Raw genomic sequence first — 25,127 nt, 5'->3', positions numbered from 1 at the left:
AACCAAAGGAAAAACCACAACAGCAAATACTTGTATTTTCAAACGGAAAACTCAGCTCCTAAGAAAATGCATCTGTGCCTCTGGTGTCTTAATTCAAACAGACACTACATATTTTCCACTGCAAAGATCACAATCAGTTGGGAAATTAAAACACAAGCACAATGTCAGCAGAAATCACAAATTTATTAATCCTTAAATATATCAATCATTTACCATTATGGCAAGAAATATGTACACTGTGTCCCATGGTAAACTGCAGTGTTCCAAAATGACAGACGTGTATAATTCAGTCGTGGTGGAGAGAACAAATCACAAGTTCCTCACGTCTTGGTGTGGAAGACAAACTTGGTCTACAGTAATACATCAACACCACATGCTATGTCAGAAGTATAAAAAACACCCTACACCTAATTTGTTAATTTTAAATACAGTTATGCCACTTATAGCCGCTTCACAAAAAAAAAAAGAAAAAAAAAAAAAAAAAAAAAAAAAAAAAGAAAAAAAAAGAAAAGACACAAACCTGTGGTAAAGTGACTTTTTTTTTTTTTTTAATAAACGAAAATGAGGCCATTACTTTTTTCACAGATCCCATTGGCAGGTTAATATGGCTCAACACATTTATTGTAGATGCTTACTTTAAATATATATTCTTTAAAATCATGTAGTAATTATCAGAGAAGCTTAAGTCCATCTACCATACAACCACTAGTAACAACATCAACATGTTTAAGAACTGCTTCTGATTAGTAATTAACACAGAAAGGTGAAATGATACAAATTAGGAAGCTTTCCCATTTTAAAAAGTTCTGGCTGCCGAGTTGTAAATTTTGGAGGGCTGAAAAGGACACTGACTCAGACACCATGCACTGTACAGCGCTGCGGGGAGCAGGAGCCTGCTGCTGACAAAACCACGGGAGATCAGGGGCAGCCCAGCCTGGGCTTCCCTGCAACAGTGCGAGGGAAGAAACTGAAATTCCTGCGTGGGTGTATTTTTACAGCAAGGCGAGGGAAGGAGAACTAGTCCCTGGTGCAAGGTTTGTGCTCCGTGCTGCCAGCACAGCGTTCCTCCCTCAGCCTGGAGCTGGGACAAACCCCTCAGCACTGCCGGCCTCGCCATCGAACGCTGCCAGGGCAGCTTGAGAAACCACGAGTGGATTGAGGGCAAGGGGGGAGACACAAACCTGTGGTAAAGTGTTGGGGTCCCACGGAAAACCGGTGTCTCCGTAATTCATTTCCAGAGCAGCAACAGCAGCAGTGTAATGGAAGTAAACTCTTCATACTTAGCTTTAAGGCCTAATATTTCTTAAGTATATTATCCACACAACTGGTCTATACATTAACCCACATATATTTTTTAAAGCCTCCTTAAAAAATTTACAGTACATCCTAAAAGCGATAAAAATCTTTCTCTTTCCTTCCATTTTAATCCTCAAAAACTGTCTCTCAATTATCACTTAGTTCCCTACAATTTTTAATTTTGCTTAATCATCCAATAGAATCATTCAGTTAAGCAAAACAAGAAAGCAAAAAGGACTCAAAAGGAAAATGGAAGCTGCTGACTCACCAGAACACTGACAGTTAATTCTGGAGTGGCCAGGCCAGCAAATGAGGAGATTTTTCCAGTTTACATCGACTAATAAACTAAGAAGGCTGCAGCTGGTCCAAAGCCAAGATATTAACACTTCCCCATTTATCAGTGATTTTGTCCATCTAGGATAAAAATCTGTTTTACAGTAATGGAGCTGCCAGCAGAAATCCTAACCATTCCTACCAGAACCAAAGCAAAATCCTGGGACTCAGGAGAAAAGGAGGAGTCAAAAAACAGTTCTTAAAAAAAGAAGGTAAAATATACTTTTTCTTTTTTTTCTTTTTTTTTTTTTTTAATAAACGCGTTAGATTTTAAAGTTGTCTGTCAAAACTTGGCATAAATGGAGCAAGTGACAAATGTATTGTGTGTCTACTGCTGTCCATCCAATATCTCTTTTTTGTCTTTTACACCTTGTTATTCTCTATTTGCATGGAACATCACCTTCATTGAAATGTTAACAGTGTACAGATGGAATATACAGCAACGTGGTGCATCACAAATGTGTTACATGAAGAACCTTCACAACTTCATGCACTCAGAAACATGCATGAAGAGAACGGGATGGCCAAGATGGTAATCAACCGGGTGCGTTGGGTACAGAAAATGCAAGAGCGGCACCGCTGATATTTTTAGCTAGGAGGAAGGAGAAAAAAAACAAACAGATTTCCATTACTGAGGTAACATCACCACCAGATAACAACACATGCTCAAGTGTTAGCCAATGATATTGAAAAAAAACCATCTTGTTGAGATCACTAAACGTGAGATACTGGGGAAAAAACAAGGGAAAAACCTCCACTCAGGAAAAGCATCCTTTTATTTTTCAAACCACTTGAGAGACATTTTCCATCTTTACAGGATGCCAGAGAGGCTGTGAAAATAAAAAAGAAAACTGAGGCAGGAAGCCAACATGTCTTAAGGGATTCCTTAAGGGAGGGAGAGTAGAATTCAGCCGTGAATCTCTGGGTGTAACTTAACTTCCTCAGCATGGACATCGCAGGCACTGCCATGGACTGAGGCCCTTGTGCAAAGACTGGACCAAGTGCCAAGGAAGAATCAGGCGTCATTCACATGCAAGACATGCCAGAGCCGAATGCAGAGAGAGAAGGAAGGGAAAGGAGCTGCAAGCAAGTATGTAGCTAACTGAGGCTGTAGCATCATTTGTATTACCGTAGCATCTAGAGGCTGGAGCCATGGTGGGATCCCTCTGCGCTAGGCACTGCACAAACACAGAACAAACTCTTTACTCTGCATTCCTGTTCTCTGGCACTGCACTTATCAAAGTATAAGAAGGTGTGAGCAGTGACCAGGGAGGGAACATAAGCCTCATTGAGGCTAAAGCTAGGTTAGAGAGTCACTTTTAGGCCCAGCAGCCCTTTGACTGCCCATATTGGGCAGTACAGTCTCTGAGGACAAGCAGACAGCTCTGCAAAAACACATCAGCACAAGTCCCTAAGAACATGGATACAGAGAACAATTTCCTACCGTCACTCCTATCACTAAGAGAGAAACCCTGGATGAGACAGAAACCCAAGTTTATCCCATCTCACTCACAGCAAAACCACCACAATTTTTTTATTTTTTATTAATAAAAATTTATTTATAAACTAAACACATATTTGTGCTCATATCCTTTTTTCAAGTAAGTTCTCTGCCACAAGGAAACATTTCCCTATATCTACCAAAGAGCTCAGTTCTGTCCTGAAAACAAGGAAGTTACTGTGCTTGCAGCAACTGCTTTCACACCACCTAGGATACCATGTCTAGTAGATCACAGCTATAATTGTTTTTGCAACTTTATTAGATTTGAAATTCATCTTCAGACATGATGTGTAAAATACTTTTTTATTATGGAAATGCCATTATTTACTACTGTGCATTAGTAATAATTAAATAAGTAGCTGTAGACTATATGCATTTCAAATAAAGGAACTGGAACAATAAGTTAATTAAGTTCCTTAGTTTTCCAAAATGGAGTTATTGCTGCTCTGACTGGGAAGAGCAAAGGTGAAATATGAGACAGTGCAAAAATGCTCAGGACGGGTTACAGAAGAAGATGGGTCTAGCTTGGTGCTCCATGGGAATCTCCCAGTCAGACTTCAGAAGATGGGGAATAAAGAAACAATGACCATGTAACTCCAAAGAGGAGTTACCAGCCTAGAGGAGACTCCCCAGTGCTGAGCACAAGCAGCGGGACTGATCTCTCGTAGCATACTGACACTTAGGTGGAAGGCACTATAGAAAGAAAAGAAAACAGGAGCATTGTGCAGGGAAAACCAAATAACCTTGAGGGCTGGGAAATCCAAACATATTACAGGGAATAATAGGAAGTGCTAAGCTCTGTAAAAGTTTCTGTGTACCCACTGGCTGGAAATGAGAGTTGAGGATAAATAGGTGGCTGTCTCAGATGCACTGCAGATGAGAAAAGTGCAAAAATTGTGCAAGAACTGAGCAGGGAGAAGACATTGGAGAATTACATAAAGCCCTGACCACAAATGGACAGAGAATTTCAGAAGAAGCCAAGCTAATGGAAAGGCAAACCTCAAACAAAACAAGACAGTAAGGAGATAAGGTAATAGGAAAATGGAAATCCTATCAGACAAAGCCATCTGAGGTAGCGCTGGCTGTTTACCCTACGGAAGTAGAAGGTGGGAACGATCTCATCAATGCCTTCCTACAAACCAGTTCATGTCTGCACACAGACACCAACTCCAGTGCAGGAGAACAACGATGACATGGAAGAATCACGGATACACTGAAGATGACCAAATTTCACACTGGAAAGCAAAGCTCCTAACCATCAGACTGAGGATATTTTGGAACAGTACTAGAAGCAAGTCCAAAAACCTCCCCTGAAATCAAGATGAGAGCTAGGTATGGGATTTATGTGATATTGTTGCCAGTGCTACACACATAGGGCTACGTTGCTAACTCAGGGAATCTCCCCTTAAGCCTCAGTCTGGCTCTAAGGCTCCTCTGTGACACCCCTTGGTATGACAGCTCCTTCCCTTAAGCTTGGACACCCCTTGCAATCCTGAAATCTCCTCTGTCTGACCCCATTGGCTCATAAGATTCACCAATACATTAACCACCCTGCAACTCCAAAAAAATCACTCCATGGTGATTTTTATTCTCCTTCCACCCTTGGCAGCCCCAAAAACTCTTATCTTTATTAGAGACCACAAGCAGAGGCAAAGGACCTCCAGCAGTACCTTCCCAAAAAGACAAAGGTGGAAAAAAAAAATCAGAGGAAAAGATTAAATGATTCTCTAGTCCATTTCAGGTCATTGTACTGTAAACACCGACTGTTCAGGGTGCAGTGGGCCAGGTGAACCTGCTTCACTTCAGCTTTCTGGCTCTACACACACCCAGGTCAGATCCTTTGACAAACACTGCTTTTTGAAAACCTCAAAGATTTACCTAAAACTGCATTTCAAGGAAGAGTAACTTCTCTTTGAATACTATCTGGTGAAACACTGGCAGCGCAGCTGGAATGTGAGAAACAAATGACATGTGGCTCCTGTTCCCATTGGTTTCACATTTTGAAAGAAAAGAGTTATCACTAAGTAATAAAATTTCACTTTTCCTAAGTAAGGAAATAATACAAAATCATCACCATGGAAGTTTAACACCTCATTCTACCTTATTTCTTATTTCATCAAGTATTATTTCATATAGGAGAACAGTGTCGCAAGCAGTAAAATATGAGACATGACGGTTCAAAAGATGAAATCTAAGCCCTTACCATCCATGCCAGGAAATTCAGCCACTGTCCACCTTAAGATACTGATGCAAATGGAATTGTATCCTATACAGAGGGCTCACTACTGCGCAAAGCCAGGCCTGGAGCAGTGCTGCCTATTTGGGAAACCACAAGTCACTGAGTTTGGGCTCATTAGCAGAGGCTGTTGAAGAAGAAGAGAAGCCAATGGCCTGAGCAGAACCTCCTGAGCAAGCCGTGACTCTTTATTTCGTTATTGCAACCCTGAGCATGCTGTCACTAACCCTGGTGACAAGGTGGCTCAAGGAGCTCGGTCACTGCCTGACTCCAATGGTGTGGCAGGGTCTGGATGAACAGCAGAGAGAAATACTGATGGGAGAGAGGCGAGGCTGTCCCATGGGGATGTCAGAACTGCCCAACAAGGAATACTCAGCAGTTACACACAGAGAGTGTGGGGAAAGAGATAAGAATGTGAGAGGGACTGGGATGGCTCAATTTACAAGGTAAATGTGTGAACTGGCTCAAACCCAACTTGCAGTGAACACATCTAGGCCTGGGAAAGTAGAGGTGGCTAGAAATCACACTAAGTATTAGTCAAACTTCAGTTTTTCCCAGGACTGACACATCTTACTTGAACCTTTCTGGTTAGCTCTGACAGCTCGATGTGTCCTACTGCTTTTTATTTTCCCAGGTTTTCCAGCAATTGTATTCCAGGTTTTCTAATCCGGTTTTGTGTGACTTCTATCAAGCTTTCTCTACATTAAAATACTTTCCTGCTCTTCAAGCTGTCAGTTCAGCGAGCGAGTTGGATCGGTGGTTATCACAGCAGAAAACAACAACCAAAAAAGCGCGTTATTTTAGAAATCTTCTCACCAACACTACGCACAGCAGTGGGTATAATATATAATGAACAACCACAAAAAGTGACACTACTAGAGGACGGCTCGCAGTTTTTAAGGCCCAAAGCAGCTATTGGACTATGAGGTGTGAGCTGGTGCTGGGGCTGTTCCTTACTTGATGGGTACGGTGGGCGAGCCCGAGCGGTGGAAGTGCACGTTCTGCCACTTGCCGTCGCGCCGGTGCCACACGCGCGTCTCCTCGGACTGCATAGTCTTTGGCATGCCGCTGCCGTCCATGTACTGCGTCAGGCGGATGTACGCGATGCACGCCGCGTCCTCGCCCACCAGGTGCACGTGCGGGTTCAGGATGATCGTGTGGATGGGCTTGTTGCTTTTGGACAGAGCTACGAGACACACACACACACACACACGGGGGTACACACAGGAGAAACCACATTTGCTCTGGATGAGCCAAAAGAACTCACGGCAACCTGTTTTACACACAAAAATCTCAGGCTTAGCAAATACAAAATCATAACCAGGGTTTTATGATCATCACACCTGCAACTAAAATAATTCAGGGAATGAGCACAATCACTTACTATACACTATTTAATAAGCAAACATGTTTAACCCATGTACATATATGGATTAAATAAAGTGGAGGGCACCACCAGGAGTTTCCCAACATTTCAGTTTCCTTGCTATGTCTAATGACATTTGTACCCAATATTTTCAGTTAAAATAATTCAGCTCTTAACTCCTTCTTTTTTTGACTTTTTAGTTCCAAATACCTGACACTCTCCTCTGCCCTTTGAGATGCCCTGTGATGTGTGAATGAGCGGGGCAGAGGCAGACTGAAAAACACCTATAGCAGAACTCTGGAAAAAAACAGTACTCCCTTCCCCTGCCCCAGTCAATTAACTAACTCCCAAACCAAAAAGCTCATTAGATGAGAGACACACAGTCACAAGGAACAGATGAAGACTCGGAGATAAACATGGAATATTTACCATTTTCAAAGTAAAACCGGTGGAAGTCCATCCCTTCTACCAGATTACCCAAAGCTTCAGGTTCGAAAGACGTAAGGCCTGGATCACAGATTTTTCTATGGAAAAGAGGAAATTCTGCAATGAGCACATGTGGTAGGGATCACCGCTTTGGAGAGATAATTTTTAATTGTTTCTTTCATTCCTATTGAATGTTTCACCTTCACACTGGAAGGTGAACTGCTCGATAGGAACATTTCACATTCATGCCATCACATTGGAAAAGAACAGAACTCAATATGAGGTGCAGGAATGGAGTTCTGGTTTCAGCTCAATTACTAAATTTAGCAGCTTACTTTAAGTGCACCACTCTTCATACAAATCACATTTTGACGAAAAAAAGACCCACAAGTCAGTGTTACTACAAGCAGGAATTTTTACTTGTGATGATGAAAATGGCAGCTGTGCAATGCAAGGGATATTTTTTTATGCCTCACATCATTATGAAAGGCAGATTTAAATATTTTCTTCTAACTACACTGGAGTTATACTAGCAGCTCTTCTGAAACTGGCGATGTGTGAAGCCAGGGAAAAGCAGCCATGCACATATCTTGTGTTTTGTGGGGGCATCTGGGAAGGCATTTCAACAGTACAGAACTCCAAGCACAGGCACTCACACATAACCATGCACATTTACACAGACATTGTCAAATACCCCAGCTGTCCTCACTCCCTCCAAAGGAGGAGCTTACGTGTAAGCTTCGAAGTCCCCGTTGTTGATGGCTTCAATCAACTGCTCAGTCACCTTGATAATCTCCTGCTTACGAGCTGGGGAGAGATACAAACCCAATCTTACAGGGGAAGGCAAAGTGGAAGGTGACAGCTGATAGGTATTCTGTCACTCCCCAGCTGGCACAACACCATTTCTCTTCCTTTCTACAACCAAAGGACATGATGTTACATTGTTGCTTTACACTGATTTACCTTCAGTGCACTCCTGTATCCACGAGGAAATTAAACACACGTCAAGATCAATCCACTTTCCTATCACACTTCTAATTATCCTTCCTTCACTGGAGGATCTGCTGTTTAAAAAGCCAGACAAACCAAGCCCCAAATCTAGACTTCAAACTCAAGGAGCTGATTACTCTTTTACAGCCAGTCTGGCTGGAGTAGCTCTGTTGTGCATGCAACAGTTGTACAGCACACTCCCACACATGGATTTGACCATTAACAAAAACATGCCTGGAATGTTAAAACCAAAAATGCAGAGAGAAATCACATTCTTCTTCAAAAGAAAATGCTGGGGAGCACACAGAGAAATTAACTTGCCAATGCTGTGCTCAGATCTGACACTGGTGTTAACCTTCTCGTTAGTGCACACTTAAAGCATTCAGATGAAAAGGATCAAAGAAACCAGCAAGGGAAAATGTGATGATGAAAAAAATGGATATAAAGGTCTACCAAGGCTTTTTGTGAGCAGCTCTTGACTGTTAGCACTGCAGCTAAGAGCATCTCAAGTATGAGTTGCCTTATTTTTCACAAGGATTGTGGAAAGAACAAAGACTTTTCAATGAAGAGAGCAGCAATGCCTCCATTATCATTGGTTTAAACAACATGGGGCAGACTGTGTGGACACTGCATGGCACTGCCAGCACCAGCCAAGCGGTGGGATGGCTGAGTCAGAAATAATGGTGCAGTCTTACAGAAGGCTGGCAAAAAGAGATCCAGAACAAGCAGACCTCGTGCAGTGAGGAAATTACCAGTTCTGCAGGCAACATCTCACATCCATATAGCTGAGCTAAAGGATTTGATTAAATAACCCAGTAACACATCTCAATCAGAGACAAGGAAATTACAGACCATTAAATCAGTGGGAAATGAGGTAAAAATCTCTGATCAGTTGCTACATAATCATGAGCTCGTGTTAGTGGATAACGATATAAGCAATTAGTATGTCTACAATGGTACTGCAGTTTCCACACATGAGAGGCACAAAACCACACGGACACATAATTTATCATCACTTGGCTCAAGACAGTTGGCAATATTCCCTTTTTCCACTAACATTAGTCACGCTTTTGCGGAGTTTTACCACAGTACCTTTGATGCTGAGATACACAAGATAAAATTCCACATCAACCTCAGGAAGGAAGAAATTGAACTGTGTTGCCAAATTGCTGGTTTTAGCTCCAAAATGAAATTGCAGTGGAACCTATGTTTTCATGAAGCTTCCTGACAGAAGCCACCTTATATTACATAATGGGGCTCCAGCAAAGTTTGTCTGGGCTGTACTAACACTCAGGGGAGCTGTGTCTGCAGACGTATCCATGGGATGTGAAACACATCCATCAGGAAGCTCCAGAGGCCAGCAAAGCCAGCAAAGGAGATTACTGCACTTATCACTGGCTCCAATCAATCACCATCCAACGCCAGCACTGGTGTCAGCACTTGTGGAAAGACTTCACAGTTCTCAATGCAGACTTGTCAGGAACAAGAAGATATTGCCAAATCATCTGCCTTTCAACTCACTCCTCAATTTTCCTACAAAATTACAAGCATTACATGAAACTACGAAAGCCACATTGCTGCTCTCACCTTTAGGTGAGACACACAATCACACCTATTAGAAAACTACATTTCTTCCTATTTAGTGATCTGATATGCACTTTCACTGGCAGTGAGCCAAAGGGAGAGGTGGGGCACAACTCAGAGAGAGGAGCTCCAGGAATGATTTATCCTATCGTGCAAAATTCTCTGCCTCCTTCCTAGCCTTTACTCAATACAAGACCAAGGCAGTGTGAAATAACAGCAGACATCAAAGACTAACTCAAATACTCAGGAGCCACTGTGCTTTTACACAAGCCTCCTCCTCATTTTTTTTAGCTTTTATGCCTTCTTGTGAGGGTATTTGTGGGGGTGCAGGGAGCCCGACTACAAACACAGACCAAAAGTGTTACTGCTCATTGTTGTTGAAGCAGAGGTTTAACCTGAAAGGAAGTAAGGAAGAGAAAAAAGATGGGAAAATGGAAATATAATAAGTAGAGAATTGGAAGGAGACTGGAGAGCAGCAGAAGGAAAATACAGCTGTGCCTTGGTGGCCATGTGCATCCAGTCAAAGCCTGGCACTTTCCCTTAGTGCACAGGATGAAATAGGAAGGGCACTGGACATAAACTAAGGTGAAATGGTATTGGTCTGAACAGTGTCCTGCTATTGCAGACAGCAACTGACACAAATAATTGGCAGTTTTTAGAGTGGTAAGAAAATTATCAAATTCTCACTCTGAGTTTGATGGGCTCCACATAACATGTGCTCTTTGATCACTCCAATTTTTTTTTCCCATTGAAATACACACTCCAAACTATACAAGGACAACACAAGGCATTAGGGAAGAGGCATCTGGCCAGTTCCCATCTGCCAGATAACTGTCACTTACAATCACCATTTGCATTTGACTTTTTCATTATTTATTTTTTTATCCAATAGTAAACTTGGCTTGTATTGAATTCTAGGACAATTATGCTGTTTGATGTACAGTGGCAATTTCATGCTATTATACTTTTCATTTGATGTGCAGTCAGGACTCCCTAAATAAAACTACAGCAACTAAACTTCCTAAACAAAACTGACAGCTGTAATGAGATTCTGATAAAACTGGTTCAGCTACTTTTTCCACAAAGTGTGGTGAAAGTCAGTTCAAAAAGTAAAGCCTTGACCCATCTATAGGTTTTTTTGAATATGACAGTGGTTTTCCACAGCATAAAATGTACATAAATACATGTAAATGTATTTAAATGTAAATAATATATGTACTCTGTACACAAAGGATAACTAAAAAATACACCTGGTGTCTTTAAAACAACTGAGGTGTGAGGAAAGAACACTGTTGACAAGTCAAAGGTGCTGAGCCATTTTCCTGAAAACCAAGAAGGAAACAGACTGCAGACATAGCACCTTGTGTGGAGAAGATGGTGGCTTTGACATTCTTTGCTCAGAATATGGGTGAAGTAAATACATTGCAGAAAAGACCATGGACCTGTTCAATAAACAACACCTTTTCCCCCGCAGGGTGAAGGAGTTAAGGTAATTAATAGGGGTTTAGCAGCTAAAAAAAAATAAACCCCCTGCTTTGGCAAGTGAACAGGTATATGACTAAGACAAAGGCAGTTGAAACAAAAACATTATGAAAAAGAGCTATAAAAAGACCAAAAAATAAGAAAAAGAACAAACATGAACATTTCCAATCACTGGCTAAAATGTTTTCTTCATCATTGCTACAGCACATATGTTAACTTTAAATGAGTCATTAATCTCTAGCTATATTGCACTACCTCTTTTCCTTGCTCAGCTACAGGGTGAGGGATAATCTTTCTAAATTAAAGACCACCATTAACACTAAGATCTAAACAACATAAAATGAGGAGAAACACCATTTAAGCAAAAAGCATCTAACATTATCAATACTTTCAATCTACAAGGAGCAGTTCCCCAGGTAGTGAAATCAAATATCACAGGAAAAAAAAGTGCAAAATAGCAGCAAAAACTGTTTTTCCAGCAGGGAAGTCTGGCTTTTCTTCCCTTCCTGTAGCCCCAAGAAATATTTATAAACTCAATCTACAAGAATCACACAGAAATGACAGATATTTTGGTATTTTGATTGCAGAGAGAACGTGCACTATAAAAATGAGCTGTAGATGTGAAAGTGAAGCCTTCAAACACATCTGTACTTGAAACTTCATGTTTTTTGACATACAAAAAAAGAGCCCTTGTAACTCACTGGCCACCACATTGCCCATCATTTTTTTCAAAATTGACCCCAGTGAAAACAATAATTTAAACCACTTTGTGCTTCATGCAGATATTGGAACATCTTTCTCCTGCCATCAGCCCTCCAGATGCCTGCCTGTGTCACCACTGTAGTGCAATGCCTAAGCAGAGAAGCACCTTCCCAGAAGAACAAGGTAACCTTGCTCCAGATTTGCACATGCACTTGGAGATGATTAAAATGATTTTGCTTCTGACTTGCTCACATGTTGTTTCTCAAAGCAAAAACCCTTAAAACTTTTCAACTGGGTACTTCTAACTATGTATCTCTGTACACCTCAGATTGGATTAATCTCACAATATTTTGGACACATATAAGTACAGACAAGTGAGTTTGTTCTCTCAACTCCTCTCCCTTACAGTCAAGGGAGAGAAACCAGCACTTTCAGGGCACAATTCATCATATCCTAAAATAGATTTTTAAGACAAGTGTGACTCATCTGACCTATTTGCATTGGCTGAAGAGTCTAGACAAGCAGCTCAAACACAGCCATCTACACTGTGGAGGAGGGCTAAATCCAGGGGGACAAATCCTCCCTGTTGTGCTGTTGTTTTAAAACAGGACAGTTGCTACTGAGGTGACTGTGGGCTGCTAAAATGGAATGGCACAGCAGGGGGAACCTGGCTTCACTTCCCATCTGAACATTGTCCCAACAAACACCAGTGAGATGGAAAGCACACAGCCAGTCACGTTATTTCTATCCTCTGGAAATAACCAAAGTCTGAAAAGAAAGAGGAAGATACTAGAAATTTTACCCTGGGTTGTATAACAATTTCTGGCTGTGTGGATGTACCAGATTTCATTCAGCTTTACAGCATGGACTGCTGAACATCACACAATGTTCCTACAAATGATTCTCATGACACCAATATTTGAAAATTCTACACTGATAATTTTTCTTACAATTTCTGCCACAAATATTCCAACTAAATAATTTCTGAAAAGAAAATAAAAGAACAGGCTGCATGAATAAATGACTGACTGGGTCTCAGATCTACATAAAACCCACTTAGATCATCAGATGACAAGGCACGCTCCAGGGGACTTCTCATTAAAGAAGTTTTTCAAGATTCAGCACACAGAACACCAGTGCTGTGCCCACACTGAACCTTAAACTTGGATAGGGACTTATACATCTGAGTTGTCATCTCACACGTGCATCTTTCTCCTAGAGCCTGCTGATTCCAAAGACTGCTCTGATTCATCCAATTATCAATAGATGGATGATCTGAAGAACTTTATCAGGGTTATTTGCTATCTCTGACCTATCTGAAAACTGGCAAGCCTGCTACTGCCCTAAAAAAATCTATCAAACAGATGGATGATCTGAAAAACTTTATCAGGGTTGTTATCTCTGACCTATCTGAAAACTGGCAAGCCTGCTACTGCCCTAAAAAAATTTAAATTTTTTACCTATTTAGGCAAATATGTGAAAAAATATTCTAGAGCTTTTCCAGTCCTGTACTGATAAAACAGATCCAACAAAATTTATGTGTCTATTTCAATTAATGTTAAGTAACTTGTCACATGCCATACATAGTATATTTTTATTTATATGGAATCAATTATGTCTAAAGATGCTCTCTCTTTATTTGAGTGTACTAAAAAATTACACTAATATTGATACAGCATAGCAAATGTTGGCAAATGTTTATTCTTTAATGAGAAATCACCTAGTCTCAGATCAAAGCTGCATCATGGTCACTGCACTTACAAGACACTGCACTATGGTTTCCCAACAATTTCATGGAATCTGGCCGCTGTCTCCAGAAACAGTGTCTGAAGTCTTGATGAGTAAGACATTAAGAAGCTTTGCTGCTGTGTTTATTTTTATTTAAACTGTGTTCCTGTCTACTCACTGAACTAGTTCAGAGAAACTGGACATGCGAGACGGCCAGCACTCACATCTGGAAATGCTGGGCATGTAAAGGATGTTGTGTGGGTATGCACCATGGATGGAATAAAGCCTCATGGCACGCGTACTGACGTGCCAAACCTCCATGTTCCACATGATCTCCATTAATTCCTCTCCTTTCCCTGCCTCTGGGCCGTTTGTGCAGGCAGGATTTGTACTTTAGTTTGATACACACTCACCCATACACTGACAGAGCCTATCCCACTCCAACCCCAGAATGAAGCCAGGCTTTCAGCATATCCTGGCAGCAGCCGTGACTGGAGACAGCCCATCCCCTCCGGAACTGGCTCCTCCCACCTGCACTAGCTGACCCCACCAAAAATTCCACTCATGTTTAAAATCAGGTTCAGGCCAATAACACACAGCCCATGTTCCCAAGGGCCTGCCTGCGGCCTGCCTGGATCTGTGCAAATTCCCATTCTTCTCACCAGTGCAACTATCCTGACACACTGGCTGCAGGATCAGAATCTGGCAAGCAGAACCCTCATTCCCAGGAAGCCATTCCCTGTTTCAACTCACAAGGTCTCACTCCTCCAAGGAATTTCTGAAGAGTTTCTGAGTTCATTTACAAACAAGAAATGCTCTACCCAGGTCTTTTAAATTCTACCAATCTACAATATGCCTTTCCCCTCTCATATTTTAACACTGGAGATTTCCTTTACTGTCAGTTGGCCACCAACCATCAGAGATCTCCTGAGCAGAGGAGGACATCTCCCAGTTGTCCTATCAATGCTGCAAGTTAACACCTGCCACAGCAGCTTCAAGGCTGATATATCAATGGGGATGCTCAAGAAAGGAACTTGATATAATAAATGTGACAGGTAATTAATGCTGAGGCCCTATCCAGGATCCAAGCAAGAGGTGAGGCAAATCTCTCTCCCTAAGTTGAAAACTACTGCAAAGATTACTCCTGCAAGATACAGCTGTCTGAAATACAGACATATTTATCCTGCACTTACAGCTGATGAAAATATTTTTACAATTAATAACAAGAAAAAATACCTAAAAATTTTACTTTTGTAAAGGCTAAGCACAGGTCATTCCTAGATCAGGTAGATCACAGAAATGGACCTTTTTTGAGCTTCTGTCAGATGGTGGGGAGGGAAGAGGAGAGACAAAGGAGATCATCTGACAGATGAGTCTCTCAACTTACATAGTACAGAGGAAGGAGTGGAGTGGGAGAGCTCAGACTCAAGCGATTGACTCTCTGAGTTTGCATTTCTCATGGACTTGCCCGCTGAATTGATGGAAAGAAACACAACATATGAACAAACAAAGATGAAGAGGTAGAGTGTGATCAGACTCCTCAGCAGGCACTGGCAGCAGGAGCGGCCTCTGGGGCACGGCAAGGGTGGTGACCAGTGGGATGAAGAAGCAATGGAAGAGGAGGAGTGGTGGGTGGAACTCAACCTCTCCATGTCCTCCTCCTTTGTGAAAGCTGTGTGAGGGTCAAGTACATGTGAAGGAAGAAAAAAAGAAGGCCAAAAGAAAAATAATGATAATTTAATTAGAAGCAGCAAGAACTTAGAAAATCTTTGAGCACAAAAACAATGTTAATGATGTACTTTCAGGGGCAGTGTGGGTACCAAAGAACAGTTGTAAAGGTCGTAGGTATGAGTGACTCTGTTCAGATGCCAGCGCAGATTTACCCCTGTATCTGGTACTCAGATACAAAGGGCTTTGAAAGAGCTTTGGAAAAACTGTTCTTAGAAATTTGAATGACTTTTAAGGAATGTATATTCCAAAAGAAATAGTTTAAACCGCTTTCTTTCTACTGTTAAATCAAGTTAGGCCAACAAGTATAAAATTAATTACAAATACATTAAGTATTTCGAGGCAATATACCTTCCAGATGTATTAAGCAGCACAGCTAAATCACAACTTGTCAAATCTGTAAGTGCCTTACAGCTCAGCAATTCCCCATTGCCAAGCATCATTCTTACTAATGCCTTTGTTAATTTGTCTCTGGGGGCAAAAAGACACCATGAGAAATTCAGATCTCCTGTCTATGCTAAATTTAACAACTCACCTTTCTGAAAGTCTGTGGACAAAAATAATGGTGCTATTCCATAGCATTACTTGAAAAATCACACCCATATTACAAAGATGCTGCCCAGTAGTAGTTCCAGTCTCATTACTACAGGAAGAAGAAATCCCCCAAGCAATCCCAGAAGAAGGCATTGCCTACAGTCCAGTTCTCAGCATGTTCTTCCTGTCTGCTCCTGTCATATTTAGGAAGGATCACTGTCACGCAGATAAGCCCATGATCGATGGTTAATGTCAGAAATTTATCTTAGCAAGGAACCTGAACTACAGCTTCAAGTCATTTCAGACTCAAATAATATAATTAGCTTATTGCTTGAGTTATTAAAGCTCACTGTTGTTTGGCAAGCACTCTTTCTACTAAAAGAAATATGTTCCAGTCCTGAAAGAGGTAAGTGTATACATAAACAAGGCAAAGTTACAGACACTAAGATTTCCAGTAAATAAAAAATTAAAAGTAAGCCTGATTTTGCTGTCTTCAAGTTAAATACCTGCCTTCAAAAGTGAAAACAGGGTGAGATCCTGACAGGAGGAGAATGCTCTGTGCATCTCTGACAGACAGGAGGAGAATTTGATCCTAAGGATACATTAATGATAGGAGATGTAAGACATTTTTAATTGCTCCCTGTCTTAATGAATCCTAACATTCCTAACACTTGGCACAGACACACACGTGCACTGGCTCCCACAAGACACGAGCGTGCTGGGGATGCTGTACCCCAAAACAGACCTGGGGGGCCACACCTCTGCAAAGAGGCAAATCAAGCCCGAAGAACAAAGCCCCTGATGCAGAGCTGGATGTTTGCAGCCCCTGTAGGCTGCACAAAGGAAGGGGCCCTGGCCCTGTCTGTGCAGTGCAGGCACAGTGTTGGCATACATAATGCACACAGCCTCTGCAGAGCCATTCCCTGGGAGGTGTGGATCACACTGCAATGCCATAACACATACTAATACTGCTGCTCAGTTACAGCCACAGCCCCCTGCTCCTTCCCAGGAAGGACAGAGCCTCTTCCCATGCTGTACTCCATGCTGAAACAAAAAGCAAAAAGGTCTTAAATAAACGTTCTTTATCATCTAAATGCAAAGCATTCCTTCTAGGTCTCAAAAGTGGTGACAAACATCTTGAGTCATCTTGAGCATACATGTAAGAACCTGGAGAATTCTCTCTCCTGCCTCTGAAATCCATTTGTTCCTATCAGTATTTTATCTCCAGTGGCTGTTGCTGACAAGAGAACAGCTTTCTCACTGTTCTCCTAGAAAACATACATCCAGGAGTCAAGCTTGGTGTGGGGGGGAAATCTTTCCTAAGTGCCTTGCTAGGACAGGAAGCTTGAGCTTCTAATGGGTGCCAGGGATGCAGGACTGCCTATTCCCTGAATCATTCTACAAATTAGACCCTGGGGGCACTGTTAGCTTTAATTTATAATAAAACAGTATGAACAACAGCCTCCAGAGGAAAGATGGGACATGTGAAAGGAATACTAAAAAGGGAAAAACAAATAAGTTCATGAACAATTAATAAGAGGGAGGTTATATTTGTCTTTTAAACAAACAGAAAATTAAATCCCTGTACACTGCAGGGAAAGACACAAACAGGATCTTGTTCCTCAGACCTGTGCTTCCTACATGACCCCTTTTCTGGTTTGGGAATACCATATATTGTAGCCATCCAACTTGCCCTTAACTATGATACTGCAGAATCATCTAAAAGAATTAGGCGCATAATTTTCATCGTTGTTTTTTTGTACAATTGTATCCCCTGAGGTACAATTCTGTGTCGTAAGCTTCAGACAGAATGTTCCAAAAATGCTACTGTAATAACACTACATTACATCATCATACAGAGGCCCTGTAATTAAATTATTCATTTCATAAACTTAGTTGTTAAACTACATCAAATAGTTTGAAGAAAGAAATACAAAGCATTATGATTAAAGGCAAATTACACTGTATTTTCCAATGCATCAGCTGCAGATCCCTATAATTGTTCTCTCCTTTTACAGTAACTCAAAGCACCACCAGCACCTTGTTGCATCCATTCTCCCTGTTTTATCTCACTATCACCTCTGGCCCACGTTAAACCTGTACATACACCATTGTTCTTTGAGGCCAAAAGCTAGACTATTTTGTGAATCAAAGACATACAAACCAAATACTCCCTTTTTCAAGCCCTTTGTATGTTAAAACATAATGCTATTGAAATAGGTATGTGTAACACCACAGCATAATGTTTAGAGCAGGGAAAAATGGAAACAAATACCTGTGAAGCTACAAAACCAGGTTTATAAAAAAGTTTTGATGTCAGTTTTTTAAAGAATAAAAGAAGATTAAAATAAGTGTATGGACAGAACAAAAGGAAACCAAAAAATACACTGGCATCTGAACAGAATAAAAATAAAAATGGTGACATGAAAAAAACCAAACCAAACCAAAACCAAACCCAAAACACAAATGCATGCTAAACATAAACTAAGTAGAAGTTACAAAGCACTGACTTAGACATTTATAACCTACTTCTATGACTACTGGAACTAATATCTTAGTCAAAAAGCAGTAACTTGATACTCTGAATCCCAAAACATCATGGGAAATGGTGTTTTGGGAACTGAAAAGTTACAGTTAAGTCTGAAACATGTCAAAAGTAATTTCTTCTAAAACAGGAAAACCACTATTGTCTCCTAAGATTCGTTAGGGGTTTCTGTGTTTAATGGCCTACTGAAATACACCCACAAAACTCATGTTACTGCTTCTCCAAACATTTCCAACATAAAATCATACCTTTCACATCCTCATCTTCGATGGTCGTGTTGGAACTCTCTGTTGATTCCTGTTGAGAAGTAAATATGAGTCAAATGTATAAAACAAGGCAAGCCTTATTTGTGTGCCTAGGATAATGACAGGATTAGTTACAAGAATCATGCAAAGCCTTGAAGCAAGGTGGGATGCCATTCACAAACAAATGGTCACACACTGATTGAGACATTTCCACCTGAAATGGATGTCAAACATTGCCATTCTCCACAGGAGGGAACAGAAACACAATTCCTGCACTCTGATGCTTTTACTTCACAGGAATGTACAGGAAAGTTTTGGTTTTTTTACATCCAACTCTAAAAAGTCCATCTGAAATGTATTAATTACCTCAGCCAAGTAGGAGTGCTTGCCATTTTAAGCTTAGTGATTAAACCAACTGTGCAAAATAAGTCATTCCATTCCAATTCCACCTTCCAAATATGCAGGCTTCTGCAAGCTACAATTTACAACTGATTTCCTGCTTCTGTGACTTATGCAATGTATATTCAAATGACAGTGATCTGAAGCATATTGGATCAGATGATCTCATTTTTACATTGGTTTTTGTGATTTTTTTTAAGGAGATGTAGAATTGATGAACATATGTTAAGAACTTTGACAAACTAAGGCATCTTTGTAGCAGTATTCTTCAACCAACCAGTCAAGCAGAGGAATGACTCATCTATCAGACAGTTCATTCTTAAGCCATGACACTTAAAAAGGCAAGGATATTGTATCTCAGTCTTTCCTTAATTACCAGAAACATGAAATATAATGGGCAAATTCAACAGGGCACTGTCAAATCTAACAGCTGCAGAGAGTTTTAAGCTAGATGTTTTTTTCATCTCCATACTTTCTTGAAAAGTAATTTTTTTTTATTTGCAGCTCAATAACAAAAAATATTAACTGATCTCTTTTTATCTTAGAGAGAAGACAGGACTGGTATTGTATTTAATTCTTGAAAGGATTTGAGAATTACATAATGAAAGGTAAATTTGCCAGTGCCCCTCATTTACTGTGTCCTCACAAGGCTGAGCCAAAGGAACATTCAAGAGGGCTAATGCATTACACAGACCTTCCAAACCCAAATGTGCATTGATAAGTCAAACCAGAGGAATTAAGTCACACACAAACAAAACTGAACAAGCCACCATGCTGTCCCTGCCCTGGCTGTGTTAGACATTCCACTCTACATGGACATATCATGCTCTAGCACTTCAAATATTAGATAAAGTACTCACAAGTGAACAAAAACCTCACACAAATATGAGTTGTAAACACCATGCAAAGCTCACAGGGCAGATGTAGCCTCTAACACTGAAGCATCCACTCCAGTTGCCACAGTGACTACAAGGATCAGTCTTTCAGATAAATTTAGGAGGAACTCTCCACATTAAGGGGTTTGTTTGTTTGCTGTGACCTTTTGGGACATTGAGTATCTCAGTTGTTGAGATAATGTAATAAAATCAAGTAGATGTAGTCGTGCCAATATTTTATCTGGGTTTTCTGGGCTTTAGTGGACTTCAGCGATAAAGATCAGCCTGCTGTTCAAGCAGGCTGCTGGAGGCCTATGAGTTTAAACTCGGGGAGCTCAAAGAGTAGTTACATGAAAACACAAGTTCTGTGCTGGACAGACGCAGGGACATAAAGGACTGGGACACACAAGCACAACACACACCATCAGCACTTCCATGCTTGAGGAATGTCTGCATGCATTATGTCGTCACTCAGATCCAATCCTTCTCTTATGAAATAACCACAGGGAGTTAAGACTAGATAAATGGGATGTGAATTAAATCAGCACTGCAAACAGTGAAATTCTTGTTCAAGCATAAATCCTTTTCAGGAAACCTAGGAACATGTGTTAATGTAAATGATGGTATTTCCTGGCCCTTTTCAAGTCCATGCATGAAAAAAACAAAACAAAACACATTTTAGGGATCAGCTGCCAGATGCAAACATCACAATACATGAGAAAAAGAAAAGAGCATGAAGAAAACACGTAAAAATCAAAAGACCTCTTTGTCACTTGAAATGTGAATTTTTTTTTTTGAAACTGCCCAGTGATGTTATGGAAGAAAACCAAAGTCCTGTGCAAAAGACACATCACGACACAGTGTATAAGCATGCTGAGAAACAGCAGATGGAATAAACGGAAATGACATCTTTGTCTGGGGTGATGACTGCACGTAAAACTGGCCGGGATCATCTCACCACACTCTGAGAACAGCACTCTTAGGTTTCCCTTAGACTGCAGCATTTTTGGCTGCAATGAGAGAGACCCCCTGCTCCCCGAGCCAGGCTGCCCAGGGCACTGAGCTCTGCCCATTGCTACCGACTCCCCCAAGAGCTTCAGGAGCTCAGAAGCAGCAGGACGCACGCAGCAGATGGACACAGATGAGAAAAGGCTTGAGACACACTGGGTGTAACAAATGCAGGAATGAGATTTTTCCTTCGCAAATTCTTGGAATGGCCCTAGTATGCTGTGGAATAGTGGATGGAATGTGTGGTGTGGAAAAGCAAGATGGAGTTGATTCTTTCTGAATACCTTATTTCCATCAGGGTTGTGGATTACTGTAGTTTGGGGCTCCTGAGCGAGAACAAAATAAAGAGAGAAAGAGTTCCCATTGGTAAATACATTTTCATTGGTGTGAGGGAGCGCAAGAAGAGCCAGCTCACAAATGCTGAACACTGACAAGAGTTAAAACAAATGTTAACTGTCGCCAGGGGGTGAAACTGGATGTCTCTAACACAGATTTCCTCAACAGCAAGCCAGCAAAAAAGGCCATCTCACCTAAAGCAGCAGCATGCAGAGACCTTATTCAGGACCAGGGTGCACAGGGCTTTGAAGCTCTGGGGACCTGCAGAGGCTCTTCTGGACAGTAGCAGGCCAAATGCTCCGTGGGCTTTCCTGTCTGAACCTGGACAGGCAGGGCGGCCACCAATCTTTAAGCTTTAATAACTTCTTCTCTTTAATTATGTCTGCTTGTATTAGCATGAAGTGATCAAATCGAAATACAGTGGAATTGATAAGGGTTAAGGATGACTACCCCCAGACACTACTATGGTTTGGAATGCGTGGATTGCCCTCAACTCCTGTCTTGGCAGAGCTGCATAAATCCAAGTGAGAGAGAGCTTTGTGCCATGTAAAAGTGTAATTTCCCCAAATCCTTTAACTTGAACAAAAAGGTTCAATAATCTTTGAAATGGCAGTTAGTCAGTGTGCTTTCAGCATGGGCCATTGGGCAGGGCTCCGTCTGGGAACAGACTGCCATAAACTCCTGCACACAACCTGCTGACTTAGGAACTTGGTCTTAGGAAGAACTTAGTGCATGCCTCACTGTCAGCTGCTCAAAAAAATTGCAGAAGAACAATGCTTCCAAATGTGTGTGAACTACCCCATTTTCAAAGTTTTATGTGCCCATGGAAAACAACAAGTCACAACATGATGTACTTTGGCACTGGCATTTACATTGGTGAGCCCTGTGATACACAGGTGCCCTAGAAATAGAGCTATTAATAAAAGCCAGACTGCAGTAAACATCCAGGAACATCACTTTGACTTGTAATATGTCCTTAGCAGAGTTTATTAATGAATAATGCCTCCTGCTGATTTAAATGGAAGAGAAACAAGCAAAATGTTTAGCTCTAGATGCCTCTTGATCCCAGAGAAATCTTGCAAAGTCCTGCTGAGTTTCAGGAAACACGGAATGAAAATCTGAATAAGGTCTGTTTTATGGCAGCCTAGTAATAATCCTGTTAGCTCTCCTGGATGTCAATACTTTAACTAAGACAAAGCCGAGAAAATAATAGAGCAAGTTTTAAAAAATTTTGTTGGTGCAAAAGGTTAGCATTAGAAAGTGGAAACAGTCATCAGGCAAAGAGCTAAGAGCAACACCAAGCGCATTCTACTCACTTTCTGGCACAGCATGCAAAAAATTCAGCTATGGTTACAAATGCTACGACTCTACCGCATCCAGCTTCCATTTAACATTTTCTGTCAATAAACACGCTCTAACGGATTTCCTCACAAAAAAAAGACAGCATAATTCAAACAAAAAGGTTTTCCAAAACCTGTTTTTAGAAAGCAAACAGAGTAAATGCATGAAAAAGCCAAAAAGAGGGAAGGAAAAAAAAAAACGGAAGAACAAACAGAAGACAGTCAAAAACTTCCAGACAGCATGAGAAGGAAAATTCCAGGTATACCAGCGCCGGGGTAGGAATATTTTCCTTGGGGCTGGTTACCACGTTGGTTTTGTTGTTTATCTGTAGGTATGCAGAAAACAGAAACAGACAGGCCTTAGAACTCACGGTAGGCACCGTATCTATATCTCTGCACACAACATCTATAGACAGGTATCGGTATCTATAGATAGATATAGATATGGAAATAAAGAATACAGAAAGATGAACTTAGGAACTTGCAGGAACACTGACACTAACTCCGGGAGCTGGCTGGCAGCTCCTCCCCACGCGCTGCCCGAGCCCTGCACCAAGGTCTAGGTAAGGGACGGATGAGTTGAGCTGAGACACTTAGCAGAGAGCCCTTAAGTAGCAGCTAAGCACATCTAAGAAGAATAAAGAATTAATACGGGTTGCAACAAAGTCCTAAATAGTCACTGTCATTTCGTGACATGTAGTGGTGTTGGGTCATTGCACCCAAGAGCTCTTTATTTCTAATGAGTTATCCCTACCATAAAGAACATTTGAGTATTTGTAGCACTTCAAGAATCTGTAATTTGTTCTACTGGCTTCTGATTCCACTTTGGAATAAATGTGACTGATGCTAGGAAGAGACTTGTGCCCCTTGAGCTTTTTTGGTGCTATTTTTAGCAGACAATCACTGGCAGCTTCTCAGTGCTGGTACTGTGACTTGCAAGTACCCGTTTCCCACTATGGTACCTGCAGCCTCACTCCAGCCACCAGCACCTCTCTGTTTAAATTTACATAAATTTACATATAGGTCCTCACAATACTTTTTAAGCTTAGCACAGTGCTACAACTTCTGGCTTTTATCTGAACAAAATATTAATTCAAATTAAACTGCTCAGCAGGAAGTTTCGAAGTATCCGATCCTTTAAATCCATTTTTTAAGATTTACCTTCATTAACACTATGGAGTATGGGAAGAACAGAAATACTAAAAATAATGTAGCGAGCTGCTTTTTACATGCACTAAGAAGCGAGACTCAAGTACTGTAGAACTCGTTTGAAAGATGTATTTTTTCCTCTCTAACTATAGTGAGGAAAAAATATTATGTACATTTTGGTACGTCTGATTTTAACAAGGGTGGTCCAAAGCATCATGCAGAACTAGGTATATAGATGCAGATGATCTGAAAAGACTTTAATCCAAAAAACCAAGTTCTACTGAACCTTCTAGTCATAGTACTCAGTAATAAGTGTGCAAAGCAAAACCAGAAATGCCTGAAATTGTTTTGTTAATGGATTTTCCTAAAATGTAATTAACTTTACGGAATGGAAAGAAATGCAATTCACAGACTCCATGTCCTTAGCACTTGATGAGTATTATTTTACTTTGGGCCAGGCAGGGCAGCTGACTTGTGGATTTCAGGAATTGAGCCTGCAGCTGAAGTGAATCTTACTTAGGATACGTTTAAATTATGGAAATGTCCACAGGATTTGCAGTAATGAATTGCAGACTGCAAATTTTCTAATTTTTAACCAGCATTTAACTGGCTTTGAAGAATATAAAGTAGTTTTGTTAGTTAATCAGGGAACATGATGTTAACACTAGATGTTATTTAATAATACTTGTGATAGATACTATTTTCCTGTATAGAATACAAATAATATTCTTTGATTTAAAAGCAAAGTTCATGATGCTCTACAGCAGGAGGATGAGGAGCAGTTATCTTTTAAACAATGGTCTTTCTGCAGAAATTGTCATAAAGAGAACACATGAGTCATTATTGAGTTGCAAGTGATTACGCCCTGACTTGGCTTACTTATTGTCAAATAAATTTCATTTCTCTATGCACAATTGCAGCTGTAAGCTGTAGGATTTTCTGAAGTCAGGACAGGGAGAGAATAAACACTTTTGTGCATAAAGTCTTTCATGGGGAGGTCTAAGTACTGGCAAGTATTTTACTTGCTTGGATATTTATGGGCTTCTGAGATGGGCAGAACTCTGGAGTCCTTACTTTAAAGAAAACCTCATCCATTTCAGTAAATGAAAGTTCTACTGGAGATCTGTAGAAGAGCGGGAACACAAACAAGGCTGCTTGACAGCAGACTAAACCTTCCAAGCAAGACAAAATTTGCATATCGAGTTGCATAACAACAGATTCATATTTTTGTGTCAGTGTAGTCATTGAGAGACTAGATTAAAAAGACCCTCGCAAAAAGTGAATAGACATAAAGGAAGAACATAAGGAAAGCAATGAAGATTTC

General features: G+C 40.8%; 1 protein-coding gene across 26 annotated transcripts in view; it reads right to left on the bottom strand.

Annotated features, from left to right (window-relative positions):
* Positions 1-1,831: 1,831 nt before the first annotated feature.
* Positions 1,832-25,127, bottom strand: part of CAMK2D (calcium/calmodulin dependent protein kinase II delta) — a 120,450-nt gene continuing 97,154 nt past the window's right edge. For 8 of the 26 annotated variants that reach the window (XM_039710632.1, XM_039710636.1, XM_039710638.1 and 5 more), the window contains 9 exons: positions 22,921-22,980; positions 21,263-21,304; positions 18,700-18,748; positions 15,032-15,115; positions 7,890-7,965; positions 7,162-7,256; positions 6,324-6,552; positions 2,759-2,807; positions 1,832-2,221 (listed from right to left, as the gene is read on the bottom strand). In XM_039710632.1, coding sequence (XP_039566566.1) covers positions 2,801-2,807; positions 6,324-6,552; positions 7,162-7,256; positions 7,890-7,965; positions 15,032-15,115; positions 18,700-18,748; positions 21,263-21,304; positions 22,921-22,980 — 642 coding nt within the window. In that variant the 3' untranslated portion in view covers positions 1,832-2,221; positions 2,759-2,800. Of the gene's footprint in view, positions 2,222-2,758; positions 2,808-6,319; positions 6,553-7,161; positions 7,257-7,889; positions 7,966-15,031; positions 15,116-18,699; positions 18,749-21,262; positions 21,305-22,920; positions 22,981-25,127 lie in introns of those variants that run through there. The other 18 variants (XM_039710644.1, XM_039710640.1, XM_039710645.1 and 15 more) reach the window with 8 other exon arrangements.

This window comes from Passer montanus, unplaced genomic scaffold, assembly GCF_014805655.1.
Source record: "Passer montanus isolate IOZ18808 unplaced genomic scaffold, ASM1480565v1 scaffold23, whole genome shotgun sequence".
Taxonomy (NCBI): Eukaryota; Metazoa; Chordata; class Aves; order Passeriformes; family Passeridae; genus Passer; species Passer montanus.
Note: the sequence above shows the minus strand (reverse complement) of the source record. Positions and strands in the feature narration are given on the sequence as shown.